The sequence below is a fragment of the Candoia aspera genome, chromosome 4, assembly GCF_035149785.1.
Source record: "Candoia aspera isolate rCanAsp1 chromosome 4, rCanAsp1.hap2, whole genome shotgun sequence".
In the NCBI taxonomy this organism is placed as follows: domain Eukaryota; kingdom Metazoa; phylum Chordata; class Lepidosauria; order Squamata; family Boidae; genus Candoia; species Candoia aspera.
Window position 1 is genome coordinate 105660430 of NC_086156.1, and position 27066 is coordinate 105687495.

A 27066-nucleotide genomic window follows, 5' to 3' on the forward strand; every position below is an offset into this window, starting at 1 on the left:
TTGCATACAACACAGGCTGCTCTGTACCATCTGTGTGGCAACCATGGATAGCTAGAACTTTCAGTTGCTTTCTTGTGAGGGACCTCACAGTTGTGGAGAAACCCTTGACCCAGGACTGACAGTGGACCAATCAGGACATGTTCTTCGTGCAGCTCCTGCTAAGTTAATTTTCTGCTACCATGCATTTATTTTTTGTCGTGCACATGGCAGTCATTTCAGACCCCTTTCCCCTGTGCTGCCTAAAGTATCTCAGGCTCTTTCTGCTGACTTTTTGCAGTTAGCAAGCAAGCCTACGTCCCACTTAGATTACTCTGACATATCCCGAATGGCGCAGAAACCCCACTGATTTATCTTGCTCTGTGAAAATAAACAAATTGATTTGATACTTCTGGCGGAGAAACTGATGGCAAAGATCGCTCATCCTGTCTCTTACAAAACCAGGGCAGGATTTGAATTTTTCTGCTTTGCTTCCCATTGCAGAGTCAAGAGTTCTGATTGTCACTCCTTTAGTGGCCACCCAGCCCCTGTATCCACACCAGCACGCCCTGTCTCGCAGACAGAGGTCCTTCAACTCCGGGACAGGAGACCTCCTGCCGGCTCACCTGGGGACCACAGGAGAGGTCGGCAAGACAGCCCCGTTGCGGAGGAGAAATTTCGCTCTACAGAAGAGACTGAGTGGCTGAGGAGCAAGCTTTTGGAGATTTTTGAGGGACAAGACAGAAAAGTGGACTTTGTGCTCATCAGAGAACCTTGCTGCCAAGACCTTAACAAGCTTTCAGAGGTTATTCTCAGCTTTACTTTCTGAGCCAGCCAGTGGATGATTCCCTCTCTGTTCTGCCCCCAAAAGGAGATGCTCTAATACAGTCGACTTGTATTGAACTTAAAATGGTTGGCATGATCTTTTGTTGCACCAGTGACAATGCAGAAGATGCTTCAGTCCTGAAGACTGCACTGTTTTTTTTTTCCTGTTCTCTTAACATCAGAGGTATCTAATTTTTGGATCAGAATGTCTTCAGTAGTCAAAGCTCTCTCCATTGCAGAAATGTGAAGTTGCTTGCAGGAACATAACTCTTAGGGCTATGCCCCTACATGCAATATGGCCAACCTGAAGTATGACAGAACCAAATACCTTGTGATGGAATTACTCTGAATAAATTGATCAGTATCCATAGTCCTCTGCTATGAGAGAAATTCTTACAGGATTTCTCACTCTAAAACTTCAATTCCCAGCATCCATCTTGGCTCTATATTAACCAATCCCCAAGGTTTCTGAGATAAAAGTCACGAATTTTATAGGATTTTACTTTAAGAGTAGAGATGCTTAGACAGAACCTCTATTTTAGGTTTAGTGAGAGGACACACCCTTGCGTACTCTCTCAGCATGTTCCAGTTTGTGGAATTAATGGATTCCAGTTTAATATTAAACAGCATTGTAGACTAGGTGTCTGGCCTGATAAAAAGCTGCTTTGTACTTCTAGAGTAGCTTTCCTCAAGGTGGCACCCTCTAGATATATTCAGTATCTTCAGGTGCAGTTACTAATCTTGCTAGTCAAAGGGTGATGGGAATTGTTTCTCCTATGTCAACCAGTTTGGAGAAAGCTGAGCCTCGACCACCAATTTTACAAATCCTATTTTATATCTTTCAGTATTGTACCAAAATCAATTTTATGCAGAGATTTTTAAGGTTCCCTCCTGAAATTAAGCAAATTTGGGGTGCTCAATTGTGACACACAGTCTCTTATAAATAATAATTTTTTAAAAAAATACTTAAAATTATAGACTTTTCTAGGAGAGAAAAAAATGCACTTTTCCCCCAGTAATGAACTATTTTTTTGAAAGCTAAAAATAAATCTGATGTTTTCTGAAAAAAAGTGGTGTGTGCTTATAGCGCCCTCCAAACGGTATGCTGGTTTTGCTAGAGGGAACCAGGTTGAAGAAAGCCAAAGTTGTGTAGCAGTGGAGAAATACACAGTAGTTATGCTGCTGCTAGCATTGATCATTGATGTTTCCATGTTCTTCTGTTTCCTAACTTTGATTCTTTGATGACCGCTCTTTGTCAAAGCATTCTTGAATTACCTTTTCTTACTCATGTTGAGTGAAAACCACTCTGATAGGTTCTTCTTGTGTTTGTCAAATTGGAAACGTGGAAGATTGCAAAAACCCTCATGACCACAAAAGCATTTTTCATGTCCTCAATACGTAAGCAAGCTGATCACAGGATTCTGCACATTTCCTGGTTGCTTTGAACAAATCCAGAGAGACATCGGCAAGCAACTCCTAAGGTAGTTTCTCTTGCTACAGAGCTATTGGTTTTTTTCCCCAAGTTGGGGTGTCTCCCAGAGCCGGCTCTACCATTAGGCAGCTGTCTCCTGTGCTGCACTTATAATGACCACTGGGGGTGAGGTGGCACCTGGAAGACTTAATTCCATGGGCTTTGTGAGTCTACTTCATCAGATGCACTTGATGGATTAGAACTCACAAAAACTTTTGTGATAACAGGTGTGTCTCCTTGAGATGCTCTAAGAAATGTTCTTTCTGCTGTAAAAGATTAACTTGCTACCCTTCTGGAAATGGAGGAAATCTTTATTCTTACTATATGTTGATCATTAAGTGCTAGGGAGATGATTTTTTTCTATTTTGTTTGAATAGCAAAATAATTTGCCTTCTTTGGAGAGTGTGCGCCTTGACTTGAATAAGCCAGCCCCACAGGAGCTGCCAGCTTCTGAACAGCCTCACCCTATTACAGCACCCTACAAAACTTTCTGTCCTCTCTTTAGCTTGAGAAGCTAGTAAAGTATCAGCTGATTATTGTCAGATAAATCCCATTAAAGATGTAAAGCTAGGCGTTAAAAGGACTGTAACAGCGTAAGATACCATGTAAACAGTCTCCAAGATGGAAACTCCTCTGAGATGGAGAAAACCAAATTGGTGGTGCAACAGGAGTTTCCATGTCTCCCTCCTGTGAATCCCTCCCCCCAAATTGGAACCCATGCTGTTTTTACATGGGAAAAATCCAGCATTATGAGGTTTACCTTCTCTGAATAGGAATACAGGTAATCCTCACTTAACTATGGTAACTGGGACCAGGAACTCCATTGCTAAGCAATGCAGTCATAAAGTGCAATGTGACATGATCATGCCACCTTACGATGACAGTTGCGGCAGTCTCAGTTGCTGTCGTTAGGCGAATCCCATGCGGTCGCAGCACCCCGTTGTCGCCATTTACGACCTGCCGCTTTCCCATTGACTTTGGTTGACGGAAGCCATCAGTGAAGGTCACAAATGGTGACCACGTGACTGTGGGATGCTGTGACATTGTAATTGCCACCTGGTTGCCAAGCTCCCGAATTGTGATTACATGACCCTGGGGACGCTGCACAGCCACAACTATGAGGACCTGTTGTAAATCCCCCTTGTTCAGCACCGCTGTAACTTTGAACAGCTGCTGAATGAATGGTCACTCAATGAGGACCACCTGTAACACTGAACTGAAAGACACAAGAAGAGGTGGTTCATCTATATACATTTATTTACTACTTTCTATCTCTGTTAAATGCTTCCATCCTGAAGTCTGACTTCAAGCATCAGCCTGTGGCAAAGGTATGTGCGTAGGGGGTGAGGGACTGCGGGTGATCTTCAATGACCGGCAGTACAAGATGGGTTTCTTGCCCAACCCCAGACAGTAATGCCACCAGTACAGCTTTTGCCTGGGTTGCAGGATCACCCGGAGAGCTTCTTCTTCTTCTGCCACTTCTTCCCATTCTTCTTGCTCGGTCCGCAGCCCCAGCCCTCCATAAATTGCAGGGAGGGCAAACTGCTGCTGGAGAAGGGAGATTGCCAGGGACTCTGGATCCACTGATTTGTTGACATGAGCTTTTAGCCCAAGTTCCAACTTAGAATAGCCAACCTTGCGGGATATTTCATAGCTACTGGGCACAGGCAGGTCAGTTGCATTGGAGATGAGTTTGAGGCATTGCCATTCACCAAAGGCAGCTCCGTGGATAACGGACAGTCCACCTGGGAGGAATGAGACCACGTCTGGGTGGATTGCAAAGGACTCCTTGTGTCCTGCAGTGGTGGTGAAACTGGTGCCACAAAGGTGTTGCTCCTCGTCCATCCTGATGCAGACTAGACGGGCAGCATCAGCACCATAATAGTATAGCCCACTGAGAAGGGTGGATTCCAGGTGGATCTCTTTCATCAAGGCTGCAGTGGCCAGATTAGCCACAGAGAGGACCACCCCTCGTGACTGGAAGAAGATGAAAAAGTGTCCCTCGCAGGAGGCATACTGGTCTCCTCCTCGGCAGCTGGGATGCAACGGGAAGACTTCAGAGGGCAGCTCGGAATTCAGGTCTGACACTTGGCAGAAGGAGTCCCCGTGGAGGAGAAAGATGGCTGAACTGCTGGGGTCTCCCACATAGTGGTCCTTTCCACGGCAAGCAGGGTGGAGTGGCTGTACTTTGATATCTTGTCCTGAGCAGAAGTCGACAGTTTGAAGGAAATAACCCAAATCTGAGCGGACCACAAAAGCACTGTGGCGAGTGATGAAGATCCCCGTGCCTGGGGAAGCTGTCCGGGGAACAATAGAAGCCATGGAGGAGTCTGTGGATTAGCAATGATAGTTTAATGAAAAGCCCTGCTTCAAACACTCGTATGGTCGTCTTTATGCTCTTACGTGCTATCTCAGTGTTTCTCATGGCTGGCTGGGGAATTCTGGGAGTTGAAGTCCACACATCTTTAACTTGCTAAGGTTGAGAAACACTGCTCTGTCTCCTTGCAGCCTTTATAACTGGCCACGCTGGTGGAGGCTAGTATGACTGAGTAAAATCGGAGAACTTCCCAATGGGTACACATATAAACCATGATTTGTTGACTAAGCCACAGCACCCTGGGCCCATACATTACACTAAGCATAAACCCTGGTTTGGAAATCACAATGGTGATGGCATGGAGGAATTCTGGGAGTTGAAGTCCACATGTCTCAAAGTTGCCAAGGTTGGGAAACAGCTAAGACTTTGTCTTGAGTTTGATCAGTAATCAATAAACTAAATAATCTGTATGCTTATTTAATTATGAATGTTTGGTTTGGCTATCAACATTCAGAGCGCACGCGCACACAAACACAGACATATTTATAGTGTGCCTGTGTATATCTGGTGTATTTTCTGGGGGGGGGAGGGGGCTTCTAGCAGACTGCAGCTGATGGGAAAGCTGTAGAAACTACTTAAATTAATCCCCACAAAGGTTTAATTTTTCTTTTCAAATCAGGGCTGCAGATCCTTCTGTGCGAAGTTCTGAGCATGAACATATTCAAAGCTCACCGCCCTCCTCCGTCCCATTTTCAGGCCGGGAATTCACCAGTTTTTCTCTCTCTCTCTTTCCCCCTCCTCCCCACACTGGATCAGGGCAACACTTTTCTTAGGCCAATCCCGGGTTCAGAGTCGTCGCAAGCGGGCGGAGCATTCGGTGCCCCGAGGGAGGCCATCCAATACGGGACGCTCGCCCACTGAAGCCACACTGGCCTTTTTCTGTCAAATGCAAAGCCCGCCCCGCTGATCCACCGCGTTTGCCTGCCTCAATAAGCCCCGTTGGCAGGAAAGGGAGCGGCGGGGCAGAAACTGGGCCCCGGAGACAGAGGGCGAGGCGGCGGGTCGCCATCGCGCAGGGGGAGGAAAGGAGGCGGCGCCCCGGCCAAGCCCTCACTTGCTCGACGGCAGCGCCGAGCCCGCGAGGACGCGGCGGGGATCCGGAGCCCTGCAGCGCAAAAGCGGGCCGCGGCGGCTTCCGGGGACGGGCAGGCGAGCGCGCCGCTCGAGCGTGGCTCCTTCTCTCCGGGGAGAAGGAGCAGCAGGAGGAGACCGAATGCGGCCGCTGGAGAAAAAATGGAAAACAAGAGCAAAGGGGCGCAGGAGCGGCCCTAAAACCCACCTGCGGCTTGGGGGCGGTGGGAGGCCTGTCGGGCGCTGGAGGCCATCCGGCCGAGCAGGAAAGAGCGGGAGGGGGGCGGAAGAGGAGGGTAGGGTGTCGCAATTCGCCATGGCGCGGGGGGCGGCCCCCTCCACCCCGCCCCGCCCCGCCCCGCCCCCCCGCCTTTGGCTCGGCTGAGAGGGGGGGTGGTTGTGGCGTGCCCGTAAGATTGCGCGCTAGTGGGGACTTTGGCTTGGGCGAGGAAGTCGTCGCTGTCGGGTTGTGAAGCCTTTCGGTTTGCAAGGACGGACGGGCGACCGTCACCCACACGCCGATCCCTAGTTTGCACGAAGGTTAAGGTTTTGAAACCTTACACACACACAGTCTCTCACTCTCGCGCTCACTTGCGAGCGGTCTGTGCAGCTGTTTGCACGAAGATTTTCTCCTCGTTTTCAAATCCGTTTTGGCGTCTTCTTCGAACCCCCCGCCCTTTTTTTTATTTTTTGGCCGGAAAACCGGGGTAGAGTTAGATCAAACTGCCTACCGCCTTTCTTGCGGAGATTATTGCACGCCTGAGGCCGATACGCCGCGTCGCCTCTTTGGCCCGAATGTGGGGTCGTTACCTTTCCTCCTTCCCGCCTGTTTGCATTCGGGCGTCAAAAGGGACTGACACTTCAGATGCAACGATTATATTACCCAACGCTTTCTTTTTCCTCCCTCAGCAAAACTGCTTGCAAATAGAAATCTAGTAAATGGATAACGGGTTAGAGCTTATCTTTCTGATGTGCTGGTGTTGTACTCCCAGTATCACTGGCCTCTCTAGCAGGATTCTGGGTCTAAGGCAGCCTTTCTCAACCTGTTGACCCTGGAGGAGCCCTTGATATATTTTTCAGGCCTCAGGGAACCCCTGCACATTCAGGCTCAGATATAGGCCAGATGTTACAAAATTATTATATTTGTTTCACGTCTAGGCCTGTATATATGCATTGACAGTGTTCTTAAACTAAAAGAACGAAATGTACCTCTTTAATGTGAAGTTGCTGGAATTTGAAATAATTTTTTGAATAAATCATGATCTCCCAGGGAACCCCCAGTGACCTCTCGCGGAACCCTGGTTGAGGAACCCTGATCTGAGGTGTGTGCTCCCAACCTGGGCAATTTACCCACGGGCCTGCTGGCTGGGGAATTCTGGGAGTTGAAGTCCACTCAATCTGGAAATTGTCCAGGCTGGGAAACCCAGATAGGGAGAGATGATAGTGGGGACATACAGACTCCTTTTCAAGTATAGTAAAGGTAAAGGTTTCCCTTGACGTAAAGTCCAGTCGAATCCGACTCTAGGGGGCGGTGCTCATCTCCGTTTCTAAGCCTTGGAGCCGGTGTTGTCATAGACACTTCCGGGTCATGTGGCCAGCATGACAACTCGGAACGCCGTTACCTTCCCGCCGAAGCGGTACCTATTGATCTACTCACATTTGCATGTTTTCGAACTGCTAGGTGAGCAGGAGCTGGGATTAACAACGGGAGCTCACCCCGCCACGCGGTTTCGAACCGCCGACCTTCCGATCAACAGCTCAGCGGTTTAACCCGCAGCGCCACCGCGTCCCCTTTCAAGTATAGTTTATTTTATTTAAATAAATGTGGACATCCAGCCCTTCTAATAACTTCATAGAGAAGCAGCTTTTGTCTCTCTGTTCCAGCCCTAGAAAGCAAAAAACGAATGTTGGGTGAAAGTTACAGTACTGTACTCCTCTGTTAATGTAGCTGTATTAATAAAACCCTGTTCAGATGTAGGAGAAGGAAAAGGGTGGTTTTCGTGTTGAAATAGTTGAGGTCTTATTCCTCATTGCTCCTTAATTTGACCATCTTCCTCCTACCGAAGAAGGATACACATTTGTAGAACACAAAGCTAACTTGAAGCAAGAGTTAAGACTATACAATGTGTGTTTTGTTGTCAACTGCAATGAGTCTAGAAGATTTGGCAGCGGAAGGAAGGAAGGAAGGAAGGAAGGAAGGAAGGATCCACTTCCTTGAGATGTTTCTTTAGTGTGGATGTGGCTCTAAGAAAGAATGGGAAGCTGGTATGTTAGCTTGTATTTGACAACCCAAGGACCAGAAGAAATTTCAAGGGTGGATCACCACTGTGAGTGGCCCTAACTGCCCTACAAAACAAAGTAGTATCTTGTCCATGCTTCTGGGGAAGATGGGAGTTTGTAGGTCAACTGTTTGGGAGGACACCCAGGTTGTTTTAAAGCTGGTGCAAGAAAGCATAGACTCACAGACCACCAATGTATCTTGGTTCACCTTTAATGTAACAGTCATTGATAAGTGTACAAATACAGGCAAAAGCATGTGCAGGGTTCCTTAGAAATCTAAATAATAATATTTGCTACAACATGCCAATGCTAACCAGCAGGATAACTAAACTTAATCAGTTGAAGTTTCTCTTAACCGTTACAGAATCATAGGCATGGAACAAATCCTTAAGAGAGCAACCTGCCCAATTCCATATTTCATTACAATCTAAACGAAGAGTGATCACCCTTCCCTCTCCCCACCAATTAATCTTTTTGAGGAGGTGGCAGGATTTTTTCATCCTTTGGTTCAAAGTTCCTCTTCAATTTGACCCCAAATTTCTCGAACAGAACAGTTGGGATCTCAGAGTTCTGCAGGAGCGTTTCTGTACGTTCCTCTCCCTTGGTGAAAATGAGGCGCTGACCGATATAGGTTAGACGTCCACCACCTGCTTTGTGCAGGGAACAAAAGGATTTACACGTGAAGATGGAACAGGGTGAAGTCTGGTGATAAAGACACATGTCAGAAAAATCTTCTAGTTTCTTCTCCTCCAGGGTGAATTTATAGAGGGGCCTGCCCCTCCCTCCAGAAATTTCCCGACGCTCCAATACCCAGATAGCTTCTTTCAGGCTCAACCAAAATATACCTCCTTCCTGAACTTGTTCCAACTCTGGCTTCAGCTCTAATGGTTCCAGGAAACCTTCTCCAAAGCCAACGTCGCACAGAAGCTGGTGTCCGTCCAAGTCTACCAAAATTACCAAGTGGTCCAATGGAGGACCGTAACACTCTGTGAAGCGGTTCCAAACACGTGCAGCTATGACTTTGGTATGAAATCCTAATGCTTGCAACAACCACAGGAAAAGACCATTCAGTTCACAACAAAAACCACCCTGGTGGTTTTGAACAATCTTCTCATACAAATGGGGCAACTCCAGAACGATGGGCTCTTTACAATGGATGCTGAGGCTCTCAAACGGTACCGAGAAGAGGTGGGAGCGGTGGAGGCACCGTAGGGTCTCCAAAGAAGGGCAGGTGGAGACACCTTGGAATCCAATCCGTTGGAGGTAACATCCAACATCCATCTTGGACTGGGTGGAAGAACTTGAAGAAGCGAGTGGGAAAGTGATTCAAGATCCCTGCTCTCCCCCTTTCCAAGATCTTTTGCTGCTCCTTTGATCACCTTGGATAAGGGAGCAGTAAACTTTGGCTGAGGCTCCAGGGACTCTACTTTCTAAGCCGCCTCTCCTTGCCTGATTTCCTTCCCCTCTTCCAGAAAACCCCCTCTTCCAGAAAATGTTTACCTTGGAATTTCTGCTATGAGTTTTGCTACCTACGCAGCAGCTGGCAGTTTCATAACGCAGGGGGATGGGAAGAGGAAGTGAAGAAAGTCGGGTCCTCCCATTTGCTTCCTTCTGTAATTTATGTATGTTAACCCTTACTCACCTCGGATCACTTTAGGACATTGAGCTTGTCTGGTAATGCAATGTTTGGGAATGCTCTGCTTTTAATGCTTGTTTTGTGGGGAGATTTCAGGGAAGGAGACTGACCTAGTTTAACCCACGAGTATAGAGAGTAACCAAGTTCGGTGCTATTATCTCTGCTGTGTATTGACTCCTGATAGAGGGCTCTCTAAACTATTAAGGATCAAGCTGAGATGCTTTAGTTCTCAATAAGAACACTTGATTGTGTGTTTGTGCACATGGGTGCCTTCCTTCCCTCCCTCGACCCAAGACTCTCACGGACACTCCCCTGCTCTCACACACGCACAACTTTCCTGTTTGTTTTCCCCACCTTCTCCTTCAGCCATTCACACACAACAGAATTTGCAGCTTTTTTTACTTAGCAGATTGGGACGTTTTCAGCTCTCCTGGTAATAAACTTGTGAAATGTGCACTGGCGGTTGCCAGTAGGGCTTCAGAAGTTGGAATGACCACTAGAGGGTAGCAAAGAAATACAGACAACTCTAACTCTTTGAGGTCCCCATTCCAAGTGCAGTTATGGAAGCCCAATGGGAGATGAGACGACTGCAGTCAACAAGAAAGGCAAACCAAAGATGAGTCTGCCAAACTTAAAAGACTGGGACTCTGTGGTGTCATTCTACATGGCTGGTCCTCCTAGCATCCTCCTCCTAGAATCGTCCAAGCCAGCATTTCTCAACCTTTAGCAACTTTAAGCTATGCTGGCTGAGGAATTCTGGGAGTTGGAGTCCACACATCTTAAAGTTGCCAAGGTTGAGAAACATTGATCCAAACACTTCTGGCAGAATTGAAGTGGCCCCAGACCAGCTTCGGCTGTGCTGCACAACCGGAGTGCTAGGAGAGAAGAGAAGACATCTCTCCCAGCATTCACCAAGTGGTGGATCATTTTGGCTGGAATCTCATGGACTGGAGCCTTCCTTGTCTTTGGCATGGCCACTGCCTTCACTATACACTTCCATTTCTGTGGCCCTGACATCTCCAAACATTTTGGCTCTTGAGTTTATTGTGGTGATTAGTTTGTCGTGGCTCTTTTCCTCCATCTTTCTAGCTAGATTTGATGATCCTTAAAAGGCTTTCCAGATCCATAAAGACTTAATATTTACAAAGAGAAGAGGCAACATGGTCATTTTCACATTTCATATGAAATATATGAAATATCTTTTAATAGGTTTGACATGTAAGATACCTATGGACCCAACATTGGTAATCTGATAATACTGCATGATTACCTTTAACATATACCTCATTTTAATAGGAGAAGATTCTTTTTCAAATTATGATTGTTCTAAGTCTCCTTGGGTAATTGCCTTCTGGGATAATCGTTCTCATTGCTTGCATGGCTTCTTAACATAGCTTTTGGTCATCCTATGCAGGTGTCTCTGTTTCTCATTCCTTCTTTCCACCTAAGTACGGGCATTGCACAGGAATGCGTCCTTCTGAGGGCAAAGGGATACAGCTAACTCAGTTGACAAGATAATCTATGAAGAAGACAGAAGAAGACACCAAGTTCAAGAATGTCCTTCATACTGTTGGACTCCCCCCTATTTTTTTAAGGAAACATAATTGAGCTACTGCAAAGGGAAACAGCTTAGATATTGTAAGTCTTTCCCAACCTGGTATACTCCAGGAATTTTGCAGCTCCAACACATCTAAAGGGTGTAGGTTGCAGGAGGATTGATCTTGACTCAGTCATAGTTAGAATAAACCTATTAAAAACCACTGGAACTTGAATAATTGTTGTCAGTGTTCACACAACACCCTCTGCCAGTTAAACTTTAACTTTAATCAGTTAAAGTTTTAACAGTTGTATTTGCATAACATACAAAGTTTGGTTAGAGTTAAGGTTTTTGGGTGGCTTAGTATTGGGTATGAATCCAATTTCTTTTGGTTAGTTTATACTGTAATGTATTCCATGACCCTCGGCAGTGGAATAAGCATGTTGTCTGAAAACATGCTTCAAGACCAATGAAAGTTCTGATCCCCAATGAGGGGCATAAATAAATAAACACAGGTTATAAATAGTCTGTCACAAAGAAGGCGGCACTAAGCTGACCTTGACTGAGTAAAACAAAAACAAAAAACTAAGCTGTGTCAGGTCTGGTTAGTCCTTGCATGAGAGACCACCAGAAAGCCCCAGGCTAGGCTGGGAAATAAAACAAATCTGTATCATTGCCAACAAAGATTATGGAAGCATCCATGAAGTCACCAGGAGCCTTCTACAGGTAGTCCTTGGCTTATGTCTATTCATTCAGTGACCATTGAAAGTTACAGCGGTGCTTAAAAAATGGATTTATGACTGGTCCTCAAAGTTCCAGCTGTTGTGGTGCCCCTGCGGTCATGTGATCGCAATCTGGGTGCTCAGGTGCCCAGATTGCAATTATGATGTTGCAATGAGCCACAGTCACATGATTGCCATTTGCAACCTTCCCTGCTGGCTTCCCACAAGCAAAGTCAATGGGGAAGCCAGCAGGGAAGGTTGCAAGTTGCCCCAGTAAGTTGCTTCTACCACTTTTTCTCCCGAGTATCCCACTACAGAGTCTGAGATCCCAAGGATCTTGTACTTCGTAGCACCCCCTCCCGTGTGTGGCCTCCACCCACCCACGACCCACCCATGGCCTCCACTGGCCCTCCCACACTCCATAGTGCCTGCCTGCAGCACTCCCCCACCCCTCCGAGGTACCCCCAACCTCCCTCTGCTCCTTGCCTGGGACTCCCGCCTCTTTCCGCCTAACGACCTGCACAGTCCTGGGGTTACGACGGCAACTGGGACTGCTGAGATTGCCATTGCTAAGCAATGCAGTCATGTGACACCATGCTTTACGACTGTATTGCTTAGTGACAGCAATTCCAGTCCCAATTGCCATCTTAACCTGAAGACTACCTGTATTGCATTTTCCTTGGGTTGCCTACTTTAAAATGATGGGGGGACCTCGTGACTACTTTTCAGTGATTGTGAAAGGAGCTGTCTGGACCAGGAAAAAAACAAAAAGGAGGTGGAGTGGGTTTTTTTTCCAAGGCTCTGTATAGCCCTGGGAGCAAATCATCCATACCTGCCCAAGTAGAAAGAAACAATTCAATACGATTCATTATTTCTGTTCATTAAATACAATTAATTAAAACCTCAGGGAAATAGAACCACTGATGAGGTTTTTTTAAATTGCCTTTGTACACAAAAAATTACTTAAGAGCAGTGATAGGCCCCCATTCAGTAATCTTTATGGCCAAGATACATGCCAATATGTTAAACATATTATAGTGGACAGATTACAGAAGAACCCCAGGACAAGAAGATTTCATTCCATTTTTCATATAGGTGAATAGGTGGGCTGCCAGGTCAACCATCCAAAGAAAACTGCAAAATCCATCACTTCTGAAATTTTGAACGGTTTGAGATCATTCTGAAGGAAAAGGCCAGTATCGCTGAAGAAATGGCCAGGAATTTCAGGTTTGGAAAGTTCAGTTATCCAGTTCCAAATCAAACTATGCACTGACCTTCCTCCTTGGTTACTACTCTTTGATGCCTCTTCTGATGGTAACGAATTCTAAAGGTTAATTATGTTGAGAATGTTCACCTCACTGGTTTTCTGATCTTGGGAGTTGTACAGAAGACAGTGTTTATAAAATTGAGTTTTTCACAAAAAGAATTGAGATTATGCCAAGGTAAGTCCGTGCCGTTTATCTAAAATATTTCTTGAGAACCTGTGCTGGGATCCTTATCACCTTTTCCTTAATGCTGTCTCTTCCAAAAGTAAGGCACTCCAGTCCCCAATTTAAATCTCTGTAGGTCATGTTTAATCAACTGTGGCTTTCTCTTTGACAGATTGCTTTGGTTGATGCCTTTTCATCTCATTTCTTCAAGTGTTGAGATGTTTCAGAAATGCAGTAACCACCTATCTGGGTTTGGTTTCCTTTATAAGAAGGGCACAGATGACAATTCTAGGATTAGTGTGCAATGGGATTAATACTTGGAAATTATTAATATAATAGTATTTGAAATATGCATATTGAATAGGGTAACACTGCAAAAATCTGGAGAGTTAGGAATCTTTGTCTATGTATTCCACAAAATTCCTCCATTATTTTCTACTTTTGCCACTTCCCTCTGATGACAGAGAAGATTAATAATAATTTTGTCAACTCACTTTCTTAGTTTCTCCAAAAAATTACCTGTAGGATGTTTCAGATGAGGCTGTTACCATGTCATTTTATAACTGAATTTTATGGAGATCTAATTTATGTCTTCTATTATACAGTTTTTATAGCTCCTTCCTTCCTTCCTTCCTTCCTTCCTTCCTTCCTTCCTTCCTTCCTTCCTTCCTTCCTTCCTTCCTTCCTCTTTTTGACCCCCTTGAAACTAAAACAATTTCACAATCTCTCTTGACTGATCTTCAGAAGCTCCTGATGCTATCAAAAGTAGTCATTATCAACAAGGTTAGAGAGAAATAGTGTATGTTGATGTGTATCTCTGAGTTATTTGCAATACAACAGCCATAGTTTCTTCCAGATGTTTAGCGGTGACCACAGAAAAAAGATATATCTGTGTTATGGGGTGGGGGGTGGGGAGGACACAAAAATTAGCTTGCTGAAATCAAGGGCCTTTCTCCCCTGCTAAGTTAAAGCATTTTCCACCTATCCTTCAGTCAGCAGAAAATTACCCCAATATGAACATAGCTAATCTTTATCCTGTCTCTTCTGCTAGCTCCCAGTCCTTACCAACCTCTAACTTTCCTCCAAGTGTGGGGTGGCAAAGCCTAACAGATCTTTACTTGAAGTTCCCTTTGGGTGGGATCTGAATAAGGTAGAAATACTACTTAACACCAAAATACCTAAGAACATCTTAAATCTACAGTACCTTACTGGGCTGGAGATGAGATGAAGGCAATGTTGTGGGGACATGTCAGAAAACAGATGTTGCCATGATTAGGAGCAACCTGAGAAAGACTCTAAGAGAGGTATTGTGTAATGAATTAACAGTGGATTTTTTTGTGTAAAATAGAACCATGTACTCAAGGTTATACAGTTCATTTGCAAAGGAATGGGACTGAGCATGTGCTTGGAGGTACCATATTCCTATTTCTGAGGCTGGGTTTGTTCCTACTTCTGTACTACTATTTTGCCTCAGGCTGCACTTGCAAAGTGGTGTTCTACAAAGAAACAAAATAGGAATTGAATTTCATGCAGCCTGAATAAGAGAGTTTGCAACAGCGTTTCTGCTTCCGGCTACTGAACCTTTTCTGTTCAATTGCTCCGTTTGACAACAGATTTGCACTGTGTTATGGGATCTTGCAACCCGAGACAGATAGTAAGTGTTATGAAAAATGCAGGAATGCAATGTGTAAATTTCCTTAGGTTGGAGTACAAGGGTCAACCTGTATTAGAGTTCTGTACAGATCTAATAAACAGCCTTTCCCAACTGAGTTCTTTGAAATCTATTCAACTCTACTTAGGATTTTCAAGTGGTATGGAAGATAACAAGTTTGGGGAAAACTAGTGAGGCAGAGGGTAGCTTTCCCCATGTTTTCCAGATATTTTGAATTAAAACTCCCAGCAGCCCTAGGCATTCTGTAGAAACCATGGTGGTATCACACGTGTTATGATGTCATCATGTGTGATGGTTGCCTTATTCCCAAAGAGACTCAGACTCAGTCAGGGCTAAGGATTTCTGGTTTATTAGGAATAGAGTGCATACACGGAAAAAGACGGGAATGAGCACATGGCGTGCGAGGTATCCGGTAAATACCCGCGGTGCAGACCTGATCCTTCCCCACCCCCTATTGTCCCAAAGTCCTTATCCGGAGTCTTGATGGGCGATCAGGGTGCGATTCCGGAGTCTCGATGGGCGATCGGGGGGATTAGCGCTGATTGCCTCTGTCTTCTTCCTGTGTCCGGAGCAGGTGCGTCCCCCGTGGTAATGCAGAGCTGTCAGGGAGATAGGGTGATGGCTTTTCAGGTCAGGACAAAGGTATGGCTCCTTTGTCCTTTATTTGTATTTGTCTTTAAGTGTTTGTGAGATTATCACTGATTCCTTCCTCCTTCCTCTCCTTCCCTGGGAAGGCATGTTCCCCGTTGCGATGTATGTATGCATCGCAACAGGGGACATGACATCATGCAAATGATAAGAATTATGTCATTAGCAACTGTTGCTTCATGCTGTTGTGGTACAAATGATGTTCAATATGTAATTGATGTTATTTGTGGAGGAGGGTATGGTTGTGCATGCCCAGGCTTTCTCTTTGGTGGAGGATAAGTCCAGAAAGACATAACAGATAACCAAGGTGGTGGCTTCATGGGAAAGTATTTGTGAAGTCTCGATCTGGTATTTCCTCTGCAGGTTGCAAAGTAAAACATGGCCTGGGAATTACACCTCCATCACTGGAATTATCTTTGTGGGACTCAGCAGTGACCAAAGGATGCAGATTGCCCTTTTTGTAGTCATCTTCACTGCCTACATGCTCACCATGTTGGGCAACCTCCTTATCATCATATTGGTGCAGTCAGATTCCCGACTCCATACCCCCATGTACTTTTTCCTCACCAACCTCTCCGTGTTGGAGATGGGATTTGTAACCAGCATTGTGCCTCAAACCTTGACTCATCTGCTGGCTGGGAGTGGGAAAATCTCATTCACAAGTTGCATAACTCAGATGTATTTCACATGTTCGCTGGGGTGCACTGAAGGGCTGTGTCATGTGCGCCGTTTCAATGTATTTGATGCATCGTAACGTTTCGCATGTCATTAATTGGATGCGTGTTTCATTTGTCTAGGGAGGATGGGAACGATTATATTTTGGCTTTGCTTTGGAATGTGTTTCTGTTATCTACTGCGCTCAAGGTTACTTTCCCAGGCTAGCAACTCTGACGATTGCTAGCACCTGTGCCGGGCGGGGCTGTTACGAGGGAGGCGGGATACGTTTGAAGCAAGGGTTTAAGTTTGTATTTGGCGCGCTTTTGCTCATTCTCAGCTTTCTTTGTATTTGTCTGTGGTCCTTTAATAAATCAGATTTCATTTAGCAGCCTCTTGTGAGTCTGAGTATTTGGGGCTAGGGCAATCATTACATAAAGCTGAGAATCTCAGTTCCTAACTCCGCTGGCCCCTGTCCAGGGAAGACACGCGTCTAACCTGTGAGGGAGAGAGCCCGCGATGACCGAACCCGACATTTTGATAATGGAGGAAGGGGAACCGGACTCGACCGTGAGGCAGTCCGGCCGCCCGTACCCAGGTGGAGAGCTGTCCGCCATCAGAGAGGAGGCGAGCTCCGAGTCGGAGAGCGAAGCCGGGGGGCTGGAAACGGCCCCGGAGACCACCCTCAACTATCCGGGTGAGCTGATCACCTGGGATGAGACCCGAGGAGATGCCACAGCAGAGGGGGGCCCATCCTGGAAGCAGAGATACCCATTATTCCCCAACGTGGTGCAGGTGCAGCCAACGGAGGGCTCACCCACTCCGGATCGGATCCGAGTGCTGGAGTCCAAAATGGATTCGTTGGAGGCTATACTGAAACAGCTGAGCTTGGATGTGACCTCGTTGCGAGAGGTCCGGGAAGAATCCAGCCAGAGGCATTCAACCCCTTCTTCCCAGGGGCTGACCCCGGAACGGCGACGGGTGGTGCGAAGGCGTGAAGGGGACCAGTCGGTCCAGATGGAAATCGCAGCATCGCCCGGGCGATCGCCCCGGGGCCCCGTGCCGCCCCGCGTCAGGGAAGCACCAGCCGCAGCAGCACCAGTGGTGGGGCGCAGCGCGGCGGGAGGCGGCATGCGAGACTTCCCTGTCAAGTTTGATGGGGACCCGACCAAACTCTCGTTCTTCCTAACGAATGCGAAAGCCTATATGGAAGAATGGGGGGGGGTTTTCCAATCGGAGAAGGCAAGGATCATCACCATTGCCACCAAACTGAAGGGGAGGGCGGCAGACTGGTATGTCCAGATGTGCCAGTCGGAAGCGCCTGAACTGGAAAGTCTCGAGGAGTTCCTCTGGGCGTTGAAGCAACACTTCGAGGACCCCTTAGCCAAGGAGAGAGCAAAGCGAGCCCTGAAGGAACTCAAGCAGGGGTTCAGATCAGTGGCCGATTATGCGTTGGAGTTTAAAGCGCTCGCTGGGAAGGTCGATGACTGGTCCCAAGCAACTATAATCGAGCTCTTCAAGGATGGCTTGAATACAGAGGTGCTGCGCTGGTCCCTGGGGAGGGACGACCCATACACGTTGTATGAGTGGATCCTGCTCGCAGGGAGGGCTGAACATGCCCAGGAGATCTTTGCCCAGCGAAAGAACGCCAAAGCGGGACGGGAGGTGAAGCCCAGCCGCCCATCGACCACCGGGGGGAAACCGGGACAACGACCCTGGGACGAGGAGCGAGAGAAGCGGTACGCCAAAGGCTTGTGTCTGAGATGCGGTAAGGAGGGGCATAGAGTGGCAGCATGCCCGAAGGCAAAGGTAGAGGAACGGCCCGGAAAACCGCCAGCAAAGTCCCCTGCATTGCCGAGGAAACAGAAAGCTGCGGTGGCTGAAACCGAGGGAGACGATGTGATGTTCTTCGAAGTTGAGGGGGAGACCGAAATCCCGCAGCCGGCGGGAAACGCCAGCCACCTGCTCTAAAGGGCGCCGCTGGGCAGGTGGTAGAGGACGGGCGCGAGCCTCCATCGGTGAGTGGCACTTACCGCATACTCATGGTGAAATTGAAATTGGGCTCCCAATCCAAGACTGTGGAAGTATGGGCCATGATTGATTCGGGGTGTTCCCGGTGTCTTATGCACCCCGACGTGGTGGCAGCTTTGGAGCTCCCCACGTTCCCTTTACAGCGACCCATCGCTTTTACTCAATTGGATGGGTCCGTGGCAGGGGGCAAGCCGGTCACCCATTTTACAGGGCGTGTAGCCTTGCAACTGGGCAGTCACCAGGAAGGGTTATCTTTTGTAGTGGCTCCTGTTGGGGGGCCATTGGTGGTGTTGGGGGTACCCTGGTTGGTGCAGCAAAATCCCCAAATAAACTGGGTCTACCGAACTATCACGTTTAGGGATGGATTTTATCAAGCGGCAGAGGGGAAGGGTGCCCCAGAGGAGATGGTGGGGGTTGCGGCAGCTGCGACTCCGCCTTACCCGGCCTCTCCTCTGGAAGGCTTGCCGGCTGAGTACAGGATGTTTGCTGATGTATTTGGTGAAAAGGAAGCTGACCAGTTGCCTCCCCATCGAAAAACGGACTGTGCCATAGAACTGTTGCCCAACACTCAATTGCCTAAACCAAAAATTTATTCCATGACGCAAAAGGAACTGACTCTGTTGAGGGAATTTGTGGACAAAAATTTGGAGCGCGGATTTATTGAGCCGGCGAATTCACCCGTGGGGGCGCCGGTTCTTTTTCGCCCAAAAAAGGACGGCACATTGAGACTTTGTACGGATTTCCGCGGATTAAATGCCGTCTCAATTTCCAACAAATATCCCTTGCCATTGATAAAGGACATGTTGTCACATCTGGCCAAGGGCAAGATCTTCTCTAAACTGGATTTAAGAGAAGCCTACTATCGTGTACGAATCAAGGAGGGTGATGAGTGGAAAACTGCATTCAATTGCCCGTTGGGAGCCTTCCAGTATAAGGTGTTGCCGTTTGGGTTGGCTGGGGCCCCTGGGGTATTTATGCAATTAATCAATGAAGTGTTGCATGAACATCTGTTTAAAGGTGTATTGGTGTATTTGGATGATGTATTGATTTATACGGAAACCATGAAAGAGCATGTAGCTCTGGTAAAGAAAGTATTGTGTAAACTCAGATCTGCTGAATTGTATGCAAAGCTATCAAAATGTGCCTTTCATCAGACCCAAATTGACTACTTGGGGTATAGGATTTCTGATAAAGGTATAGAAATGGACCCTGCCAAGGTGCAGGCTATCATGGACTGGGAGAGTCCCCGCACCCGCAGGCAACTTCAAAGTTTCTTGGGGTTCAGCAACTACTACAGATTGTTCATCAGGGGGTTCGCTGAGATTGCCTTGCCCCTAACGGAGCTACTTCGAACAAAAGGGGTGGGAGATACTAGGAGAGTCAAAAATCCCGGAGCGCTGTTGAAATGGACGCCTGCTTGTCAAACGGCGTTTGAGCGGCTGAAAGCAGCGTTCGTCAAAGAGCCCATTTTACAACATCCTGATCCCTCCAAGCCTTTCGTGGTACAGGCAGATGCCTCCGATTATTCTATTGGGGCATTATTGATGCAAAAAGATGAGGCAGGATGCCTCAAACCCTGTGCCTATCTATCCCGCAAATTCTCCGAGACTGAGAGACGTTGGCATGTTTGGGAAAAGGAGGCATTTGCAGTGAAAGCTGCATTAGAAGCTTGGCGGCATCTATTGGAAGGGGCAAATCATCCCTTTGAGGTATGGACTGATCATAAAAACTTGGAGGCTCTTAGTACCCCTCGAAAACTGAGCCCTAAACAGGTTCGTTGGGCTCAATTTTTCAATCGCTTCAACTTTCAGTTCAAATTTATTCCAGGGAAAAAGAACTTCTTGGCTGATGCCTTGTCCAGGCAACCTCAGGACTCTGGGGCGGCGCCAGATGTGGTCAGCACCCTCTGGACGGCGCCCCAATTGGGCATGCAGGCTGTGACGCGAAGCCAAACGCGCGCGCAGCAACCGCCTACCACAAGCGCTGCTCAGCCAAGCACTTTGTCAATTCCCTCCCAATTGCAACAAAAGTTTCTAAAAGAGCTGAAAACTGATACTTGGTTGCTTGCGAATAAAGATACTGTTACTTTTGACAGAGGCTTCGCTTGGAAATCCGACCGCCTCTACGTTCCTGAAACCCTCAGGAAAGATGTGTTAACACGTTCCCACGATGACAAACTCGCAGGTCACTTTGGGTTTGTGAAAACCCTGCACCTCGTTCGGAGGCAATTCTGGTGGCCCACATTACGCAAAGATGTCAAAGACTACATTGCTTCCTGCACTGTCTGTGCAATGTCCAAGCGCAAGGTGGGCAAGCCCCAGGGACTGCTGCAGCCGGTAGCAACCCCCTCTTCCCCTTGGGAAGAAATTTCCATGGACTTTATTGTAGAGCTCCCACCCAGCCAACGCAAAACGGTCATTTGGGTGGTCAAAGACTATTTTTCCAAACAGGCTCACTTTATTCCTTGCGTGTCCATTCCGTCAGCACGTCAATTGGCCCGCCTGTTCCTTGTACACGTGTACAGGCTACACGGATGTCCCTCCCGCTTGATTTCTGACAGGGGTACACAATTTACCTCACAGTTTTGGCGGGCTTTTCTCAAGCTGTTAGGCACGAAGCAAGCCCTGTCCACGGCTTGGCATCCTCAGACGGACGGGGCCACTGAGGCTCTTAACTCTACTCTGGAGCAGTACCTTCGCGCTTTTGTGAATTATCAGCAAGACAATTGGGTAGACCTCCTACCATTTGCTGAAGTGGCTTACAACAATGCAGTGCATCAAAGCACTGGACAAACCCCGTTTCGGGTGGCTCTGGGTAAAGACTTTGTACCTATCACTGATCTCCCACAACCTCCTGCCGGTGCAGTCACTACAGATGATTGGTCAACACAACTGGCTGACTCTTGGCCAATGATTCAACAGGCATTGGCTGATGCACAAGCAGATTATAAACTGTATGCTGATCGGAAGCGTGCCCCACACCCTGCATTCCAAGTTGGGGACTCGGTCTACCTTTCTACCAAGTTTATCAAATCTGCACAACCTTCAAAGAAACTGGCACCTAAATTTGTGGGTCCTTTCCCAATCGTTGCTCAGATTAACCCTGTGACTTTTAAACTTGACTTGCCTCATAACCTTAAACGCTTACACCCTGTTTTTCATTGCAGCTTACTCAAACCGACTGTTCCTTCTGATCGCTGGCATCGCCAACCTCCACCCCCCACCCCCATCATGATTGATGGTCAGCAACACTTCGAAGTTAAAGAAATCCTCGACTCTAGACGCCTTCGCAATACTTTGCAATATTTAGTTCGTTGGAAACATTTCCCTCATCCTGAATGGGTCGCTGCACCAGATGTAGCTTCCCCGGTTCTGGTGGCCCGTTTCCATTCCGCTTATCCCTCGAAACCAGGTCCCTAAGGGTATTTTAGGAGGGCGGTATGTCATGTGCGCCGTTTCAATGTATTTGATGCATCGTAACGTTTCGCATGTCCTTAATTGGATGCGTGTTTCATTTGTCTAGGGAGGATGGGAACGATTATATTTTGGCTTTGCTTTGGAATGTGTTTCTGTTATCTACTGCGCTCAAGGTTACTTTCCCAGGCTAGCAACTCTGACGATTGCTAGCACCTGTGCCGGGCGGGGCTGTTACGAGGGAGGCGGGATACGTTTGAAGCAAGGGTTTAAGTTTGTATTTGGCGCGCTTTTGCTCATTCTCAGCTTTCTTTGTATTTGTCTGTGGTCCTTTAATAAATCAGATTTCATTTAGCAGCCTCTTGTGAGTCTGAGTATTTGGGGCTAGGGCAATCATTACAGGCTGCTACTGGCGGTGATGGCCTACGACCGATATCTGGCTATCTGCTTTCCCTTGAGTTATGCAGTGACCATGAACAGGAGGTGCTATTTGATGCTTGGTGCAGCTTCATGGCTGGGAGCCTTTCTCATTTCTGGGATGATCACTGCCTTCATTATGCACCTCCCATTCTGTGGTCCTCATGACATCAACCATTTCTTCTGTGAATTTGAGATGGTGCTGAGGCTTGCCTGTGTGGATACACATTTCACAGAGACTATCATCTTGGGGTCAGGAGTTATTATCTTGCTGGCCCCGTTCATTGCCATTCTGATTTCTTATGGCCTTGTCATGATGACTGTGGTGCACATGAAGTCGGGTGCTGGCCGGAGCAAGGCTTTCTCCACATGTGCCTCACACTTAATGGTGGTTGTCATGTTTTATGGATGCCTCATTGCTCTGTATATGAGAGTCCGGTCACGCAGAGACCCCAGCTTTGACAAATATGTTTCTGTTTTTTACGTAGTAATCACTCCTCTCTTGAACCCAGTCATCTACACTTTGAGGAACAAGGATGTCCACACTGCAGTGGCCACGGTGCTACAGATAAAGATGCTGAGCAGAAGGGCTGATTGATCCAGAAAAAAATTACCATCTTTATGAGATCACCTCCAGCAGCTTCCCCCAAACTTCCAAAATGCCCCAGTCAGCCATAGTGTGGGAACACCAAAGCCCAGTTAGTTAGCCCTCGTAACCATTTCTATATGACATGTCCTCATGATACTGCCTTCATCTCACTCCTATCCACACCAGAGACAGTTTATAGTCATCTTTAGCTGTTTCAGTTTTCAAGTAGTATTTTTCCTCCTTTTCTGACACAGTTTTGGTTATGGACATGATGCTTCATCCACAACGTGACGGATATACAGTTAAGCAGCTGGGACCTGCCCCACTCCTACTGACCACTTAAGGCTGCTTTGGGGAGCTCCCTCCCTTCTGGTCCCTGAGCACCATTTTTCAGGGCCATTCTGCTTTTGGTAATGGGGGTGTCAGGGTCTTTTGAATCAGACTCCCCCATGTCCTGGATCAGCCCAACCTACTACATCTTCTAAGGAGAGACTCCTCATGGTCGGGGATGTGAGGGGAGCTGAGGACAGAAGCTGCTGCTTTTCAGTTACAGGACCAGTGTTGTGGAATACTCTCCCTGAGGAGATCAGGCTAGCCCATTCCTTGATGTCTTTCAGAAAGTTATTAAAAACTCACCTTTTCCAAGAGCATACCAGTGATATTGTGCTACTTTTAAATAACAACAGCAACACAAATACTTCTTTACATTTGTTTGGCTACGATATATGTGGTTAGTTTATTTGTATTCTCTGTATAAAAATAATGATGCCTGAGTTGGTTGAGTTTCAGTCTTAACCATGGATGTATAATTCTTTCCTTTCATGTCTTGTATGCCACTGACAGTCATGAGACTGTGATGGGAAATAAACTCAATAAACAAAGAAACAAATATCCACCACCACCTTCGCCATCTATCTCCAAAGTAATCCCCAGTTTGGAGAGCTGGATCAGCCTAAACAGCAGCAGACTGATGGATGTTGGTGGCTGGGAAGTCCACAAAGTTAAGCTGAGTGGGAGAGAGATCAAGAGAGATTGAGAGAGAGAGAATCAGTTGTCCATCTGTCATTTCAGGGTGCAACCGTTCACCCTGCTGTCAGCTGCCAATATGAATCTCAAACCATGTCATTGGTTTGGGATAGCAATTTACTGGGGGGTGGCAGGGAAGCAAACATTAATTAATAAAAACCTCTTATTCTTGATCTACAATTTAATATCAATAGCCAACTGATTACACATTATAGGTACAGAAGGCATGGAGCATAATTTGGCAGAAATCAAATCCTAACAGTGAGCTCCCTAGACTGCCATGAAATATCTATCTACTGTGTCTCTCTTTCTCTAGCTATCATCTATCTATCTATCTATCTATCTATCTATCTATCTATCTATCTATCTATCTATCTATCTATCTATCTATCTATCATCTCTATAACTATAGCTATCATCGAGAAAATCTATGTGGTCACTAGGAGTCAAAAATACTTGATGGCACATTCTCTCTCTCTCTCTCTCTCTCATCTACCTACCATCTACCTATCTCAAACTCAACCCCCACAATTTTCTAAAGGAAGATTGGAATGAGGGGTCATACTTTTTGGAGTGCCACCCTGAGCTCATGAACATCTCTTGGTGAGTGTTAGAGAGTCATTCCGTAGGAATTGCTTCTGCAGTTGTTAAGAATAAATGTTAGCTACAGGATTCCAACTGCACATCAGCTTCTTTTTCTCTGCTTTAGTGATCAGAGGGCTTATACTTCCTGCTTCTCCTGCCACCCCTCCCAGCCTGGGGGATATAACCCACCAGCACTGGACAATCAGCCAAGCAACGAGTAACCAGTGCTGGGGGTGGGTGAGTGGTAGCATGGTGAGGTGGGAGAGAGTCTTTTAAATGCTAAATGCATGTTTAGTAGTAGCTCAAAACAAAGTTGTTAATAACCAATTAATTATGTGCTCTGTGAAGGAAACCTTTTTTGTTTGTCTGTTCTAAACCTATTTCCAGTTAGTTTCATTGGATGACCCCTGGCCCTCGTGTTTTGAGGGAGTGAAAAAGACTTCTCCTTGTCCACTTTCTCCATGCCATGCATGACTTTGTAGACTTCAATCCTGTCTTCCTTCACTAGCCTTTTTACATGCTAAAGGGTCCCAAATGTTTTAATCCTTTCTTGTAAGGAAGGTGTTTGAGTAGTAACAGCAGTAGTATCTTCTCTGTGTCCCCTGGAAACTGAAACAGACATGCTTACTCTCTCTGAAGAGAAGGATCAGACCAAGGATCAGACCAAGGCTGATCTTAGTCCAGCATTTTGTTTCCCCTCGATGAATGCTCACAAGCAGGAGACAGAGACAAATCCTTTCCTGCCAGTGTTCCTTTACAGCTATTAAACTGAACCATCTTGCCTCCAGTCTGGAGGCATCTTTGAAAGCTCAAGATTAATTGCCTTTGACAGTCTGATCCTCCATGAATTTACACAATTCCTTCTTCAATCCACCCACATTAGAGGCCTTCACCCTGTTTTGTGGTAATGAATTCCAGGTGGCCTGCTTTCTGAAGAGGTGCTCTCTAGATCTCCTTCCAATCAGAGTTTTTGGATGGCCCCTAGTTCTAATGCTTGGAGAGATGGAGAAAAACTCCCTGGCCACTTTCATCATGCCATGTCTGATGTTATACTTCTCAGCCATGTCTCTTGTCCATAGCTTCTTTCTCAACCTAAAGCATGCCAGAACTCCTAGTCTTTTCTAGTAAAGGAGGGGTTTGAGCTCTCTCAGTAATTTTACTTCTTCCATTAGATCTCCTTTCCAAATCTGGCAGCCCAAACTGCACACCTCTGAGGGCCACAAATAGGTCTTGTTAAATGTGTGGAGTGCCCCATTTTGGAGAGGCAGGGAGTAAAGTAGATGTAATCAGAACAGAAAGGCATGTACCTAGATATATATTTTATTATTATTTTTAGAGATTTAGTTTTAGTTAAATCCCATTGATTCCTACCCCCCCATACATTGATAATGCCCCTCCAATAATCTTGTTCCATCTCTTCCAGCCTTAAAACTGCTAAGTATAATTTTAAACTTCTGTCCTAAAAATAATTGGAAGTTGAGGAAGGGAGCTGTGGCCACACCAAAATAAGTTTTAAAAGGAACACGGGTTTTGACCTTTGAATCAATCTGTGGTGACTACAGTATCATAATGATACATTTTGGAGGACTCTATGAAGAATTAATCTTTCCCCACCACCCCAGTCTATTCATAATAACACTTAGCATCACTACAATTGTGTTTTTTCCCCTGCAAATACTCTTTATTTCTGAGGAACTTATTTTTGAAATCTCAAATAATTTTTTTTGTTTCTCATTTGCTAAATTAGCCCCATAGGAAGCAAAGTGTTGAGCTCAGAGCAGGAGTTTGATAATGATCTAGAAGAATCTTTCAAAGGGATCACAACTTTCCCATGAGAATATCTGTCTCTTTATCTTACAATTACAGCTTTAATGAGGCAGAAGGAGAGACAGCCCTCCACTGCACAATGCCCATCTTCTGATGCTACAGATCATTAGATGATTAACAAGCCCTGTTAATCTTGATCCCCATTGGAAATACTATGCCTCCATCAAAGGAACATCAACCAAAATGGTTGAAGACCCAGAGTTATTACTATAGTGCAGTATTCCATATTCAAAATTCCTCCTTTCTCCAGCTAAGAGAATGGAGGACACAGTTAGCTGATACACCAAGGTGCAAAATCAGCCATGTTGGGCTTCATGGACTACATTGAATAAAACATCTTCTGACTGAGTTCTAGCAGTTAGTGATCTCCTCAGAATATTATAATTGGTAGTTTCCTCCTAATCTAGGATCCAACACTGAAAAATAAGCAGCTAAGAAGTACATTATCTACATCTGTCTGTGAGTCTGTGTGTGTCTGTGTGTCTTGTTGCAGAATGCTGGGAAAGCCTTTAGCCCAGGAGAGGTCAAAAAAGTCACACACCAAGCATTTCTATAAAAATAATTTATTTACAGAAAACAAAAACAAAAGCAAAACATTTAAAGGACCTAGCTCCCTTTTTGGAGCAAGCCTTGCTGAGCTACATTTCCAGCAGAGAGAAAAAGAAGAAGTGAAGAACAAGTCCGGGCAGGTCCTCCCCCCAGGCTATTTTGCATGAAGCACGTGAGAGGAGACAATCAAATGCAACCCCTTCACCTGGCCAAATGATTAGGTATAAAAGTAGCTTAATCTGTGAGTAGGGAAACCTCAACACTCCCCTTTTTACACTATAGATTAAGTTGCAAACCAATCTTCTCTGACAACTCTTTGTATCTTGGTAC

The 27066-nt window shown here is 46.2% G+C and overlaps 4 protein-coding genes across 6 annotated transcripts in view; 2 read left to right on the forward strand and 2 right to left on the reverse strand.

Moving 5' to 3' along the window:
* LOC134495821 (protein KHNYN-like) overlaps positions 1–27066 on the forward strand; it is a 239956-nt gene that overhangs the window by 16947 nt on the left and 195943 nt on the right. For all 3 annotated transcript variants that reach the window (XM_063301478.1, XM_063301480.1, XM_063301481.1), the window contains exon 8: positions 481–852. In XM_063301478.1, coding sequence (XP_063157548.1) covers positions 481–805 — 325 coding nt within the window. In that variant the 3' untranslated portion in view covers positions 806–852. The remainder of the gene's footprint in view (positions 1–480; positions 853–27066) is intronic.
* On the reverse strand, positions 3512–6001 carry LOC134495820 (uncharacterized). The gene is made up of 2 exons (XM_063301477.1): positions 5929–6001; positions 3512–4602 (listed from the first exon to the last, which is right to left on the reverse strand). Exons 1-2 carry the CDS (start codon positions 5972–5974, stop codon positions 3578–3580), a joined length of 1071 nt encoding a protein of 356 aa, XP_063157547.1. The 5' UTR covers positions 5975–6001; the 3' UTR covers positions 3512–3577.
* LOC134497438 (arylamine N-acetyltransferase, pineal gland isozyme NAT-10-like) lies at positions 8357–9545 on the reverse strand. The gene has a single exon (XM_063303097.1). It carries the CDS (start codon positions 9279–9281, stop codon positions 8466–8468), a length of 816 nt encoding a protein of 271 aa, XP_063159167.1. The 5' UTR covers positions 9282–9545; the 3' UTR covers positions 8357–8465.
* Positions 12289–22758, forward strand: LOC134496880 (olfactory receptor 2D2-like). The gene is made up of 3 exons (XM_063302595.1): positions 12289–12353; positions 16009–16356; positions 22146–22758. The coding sequence occupies exons 1-3, from the start codon at positions 12289–12291 to the stop codon at positions 22756–22758; spliced, it is 1026 nt and encodes a 341-aa protein (XP_063158665.1).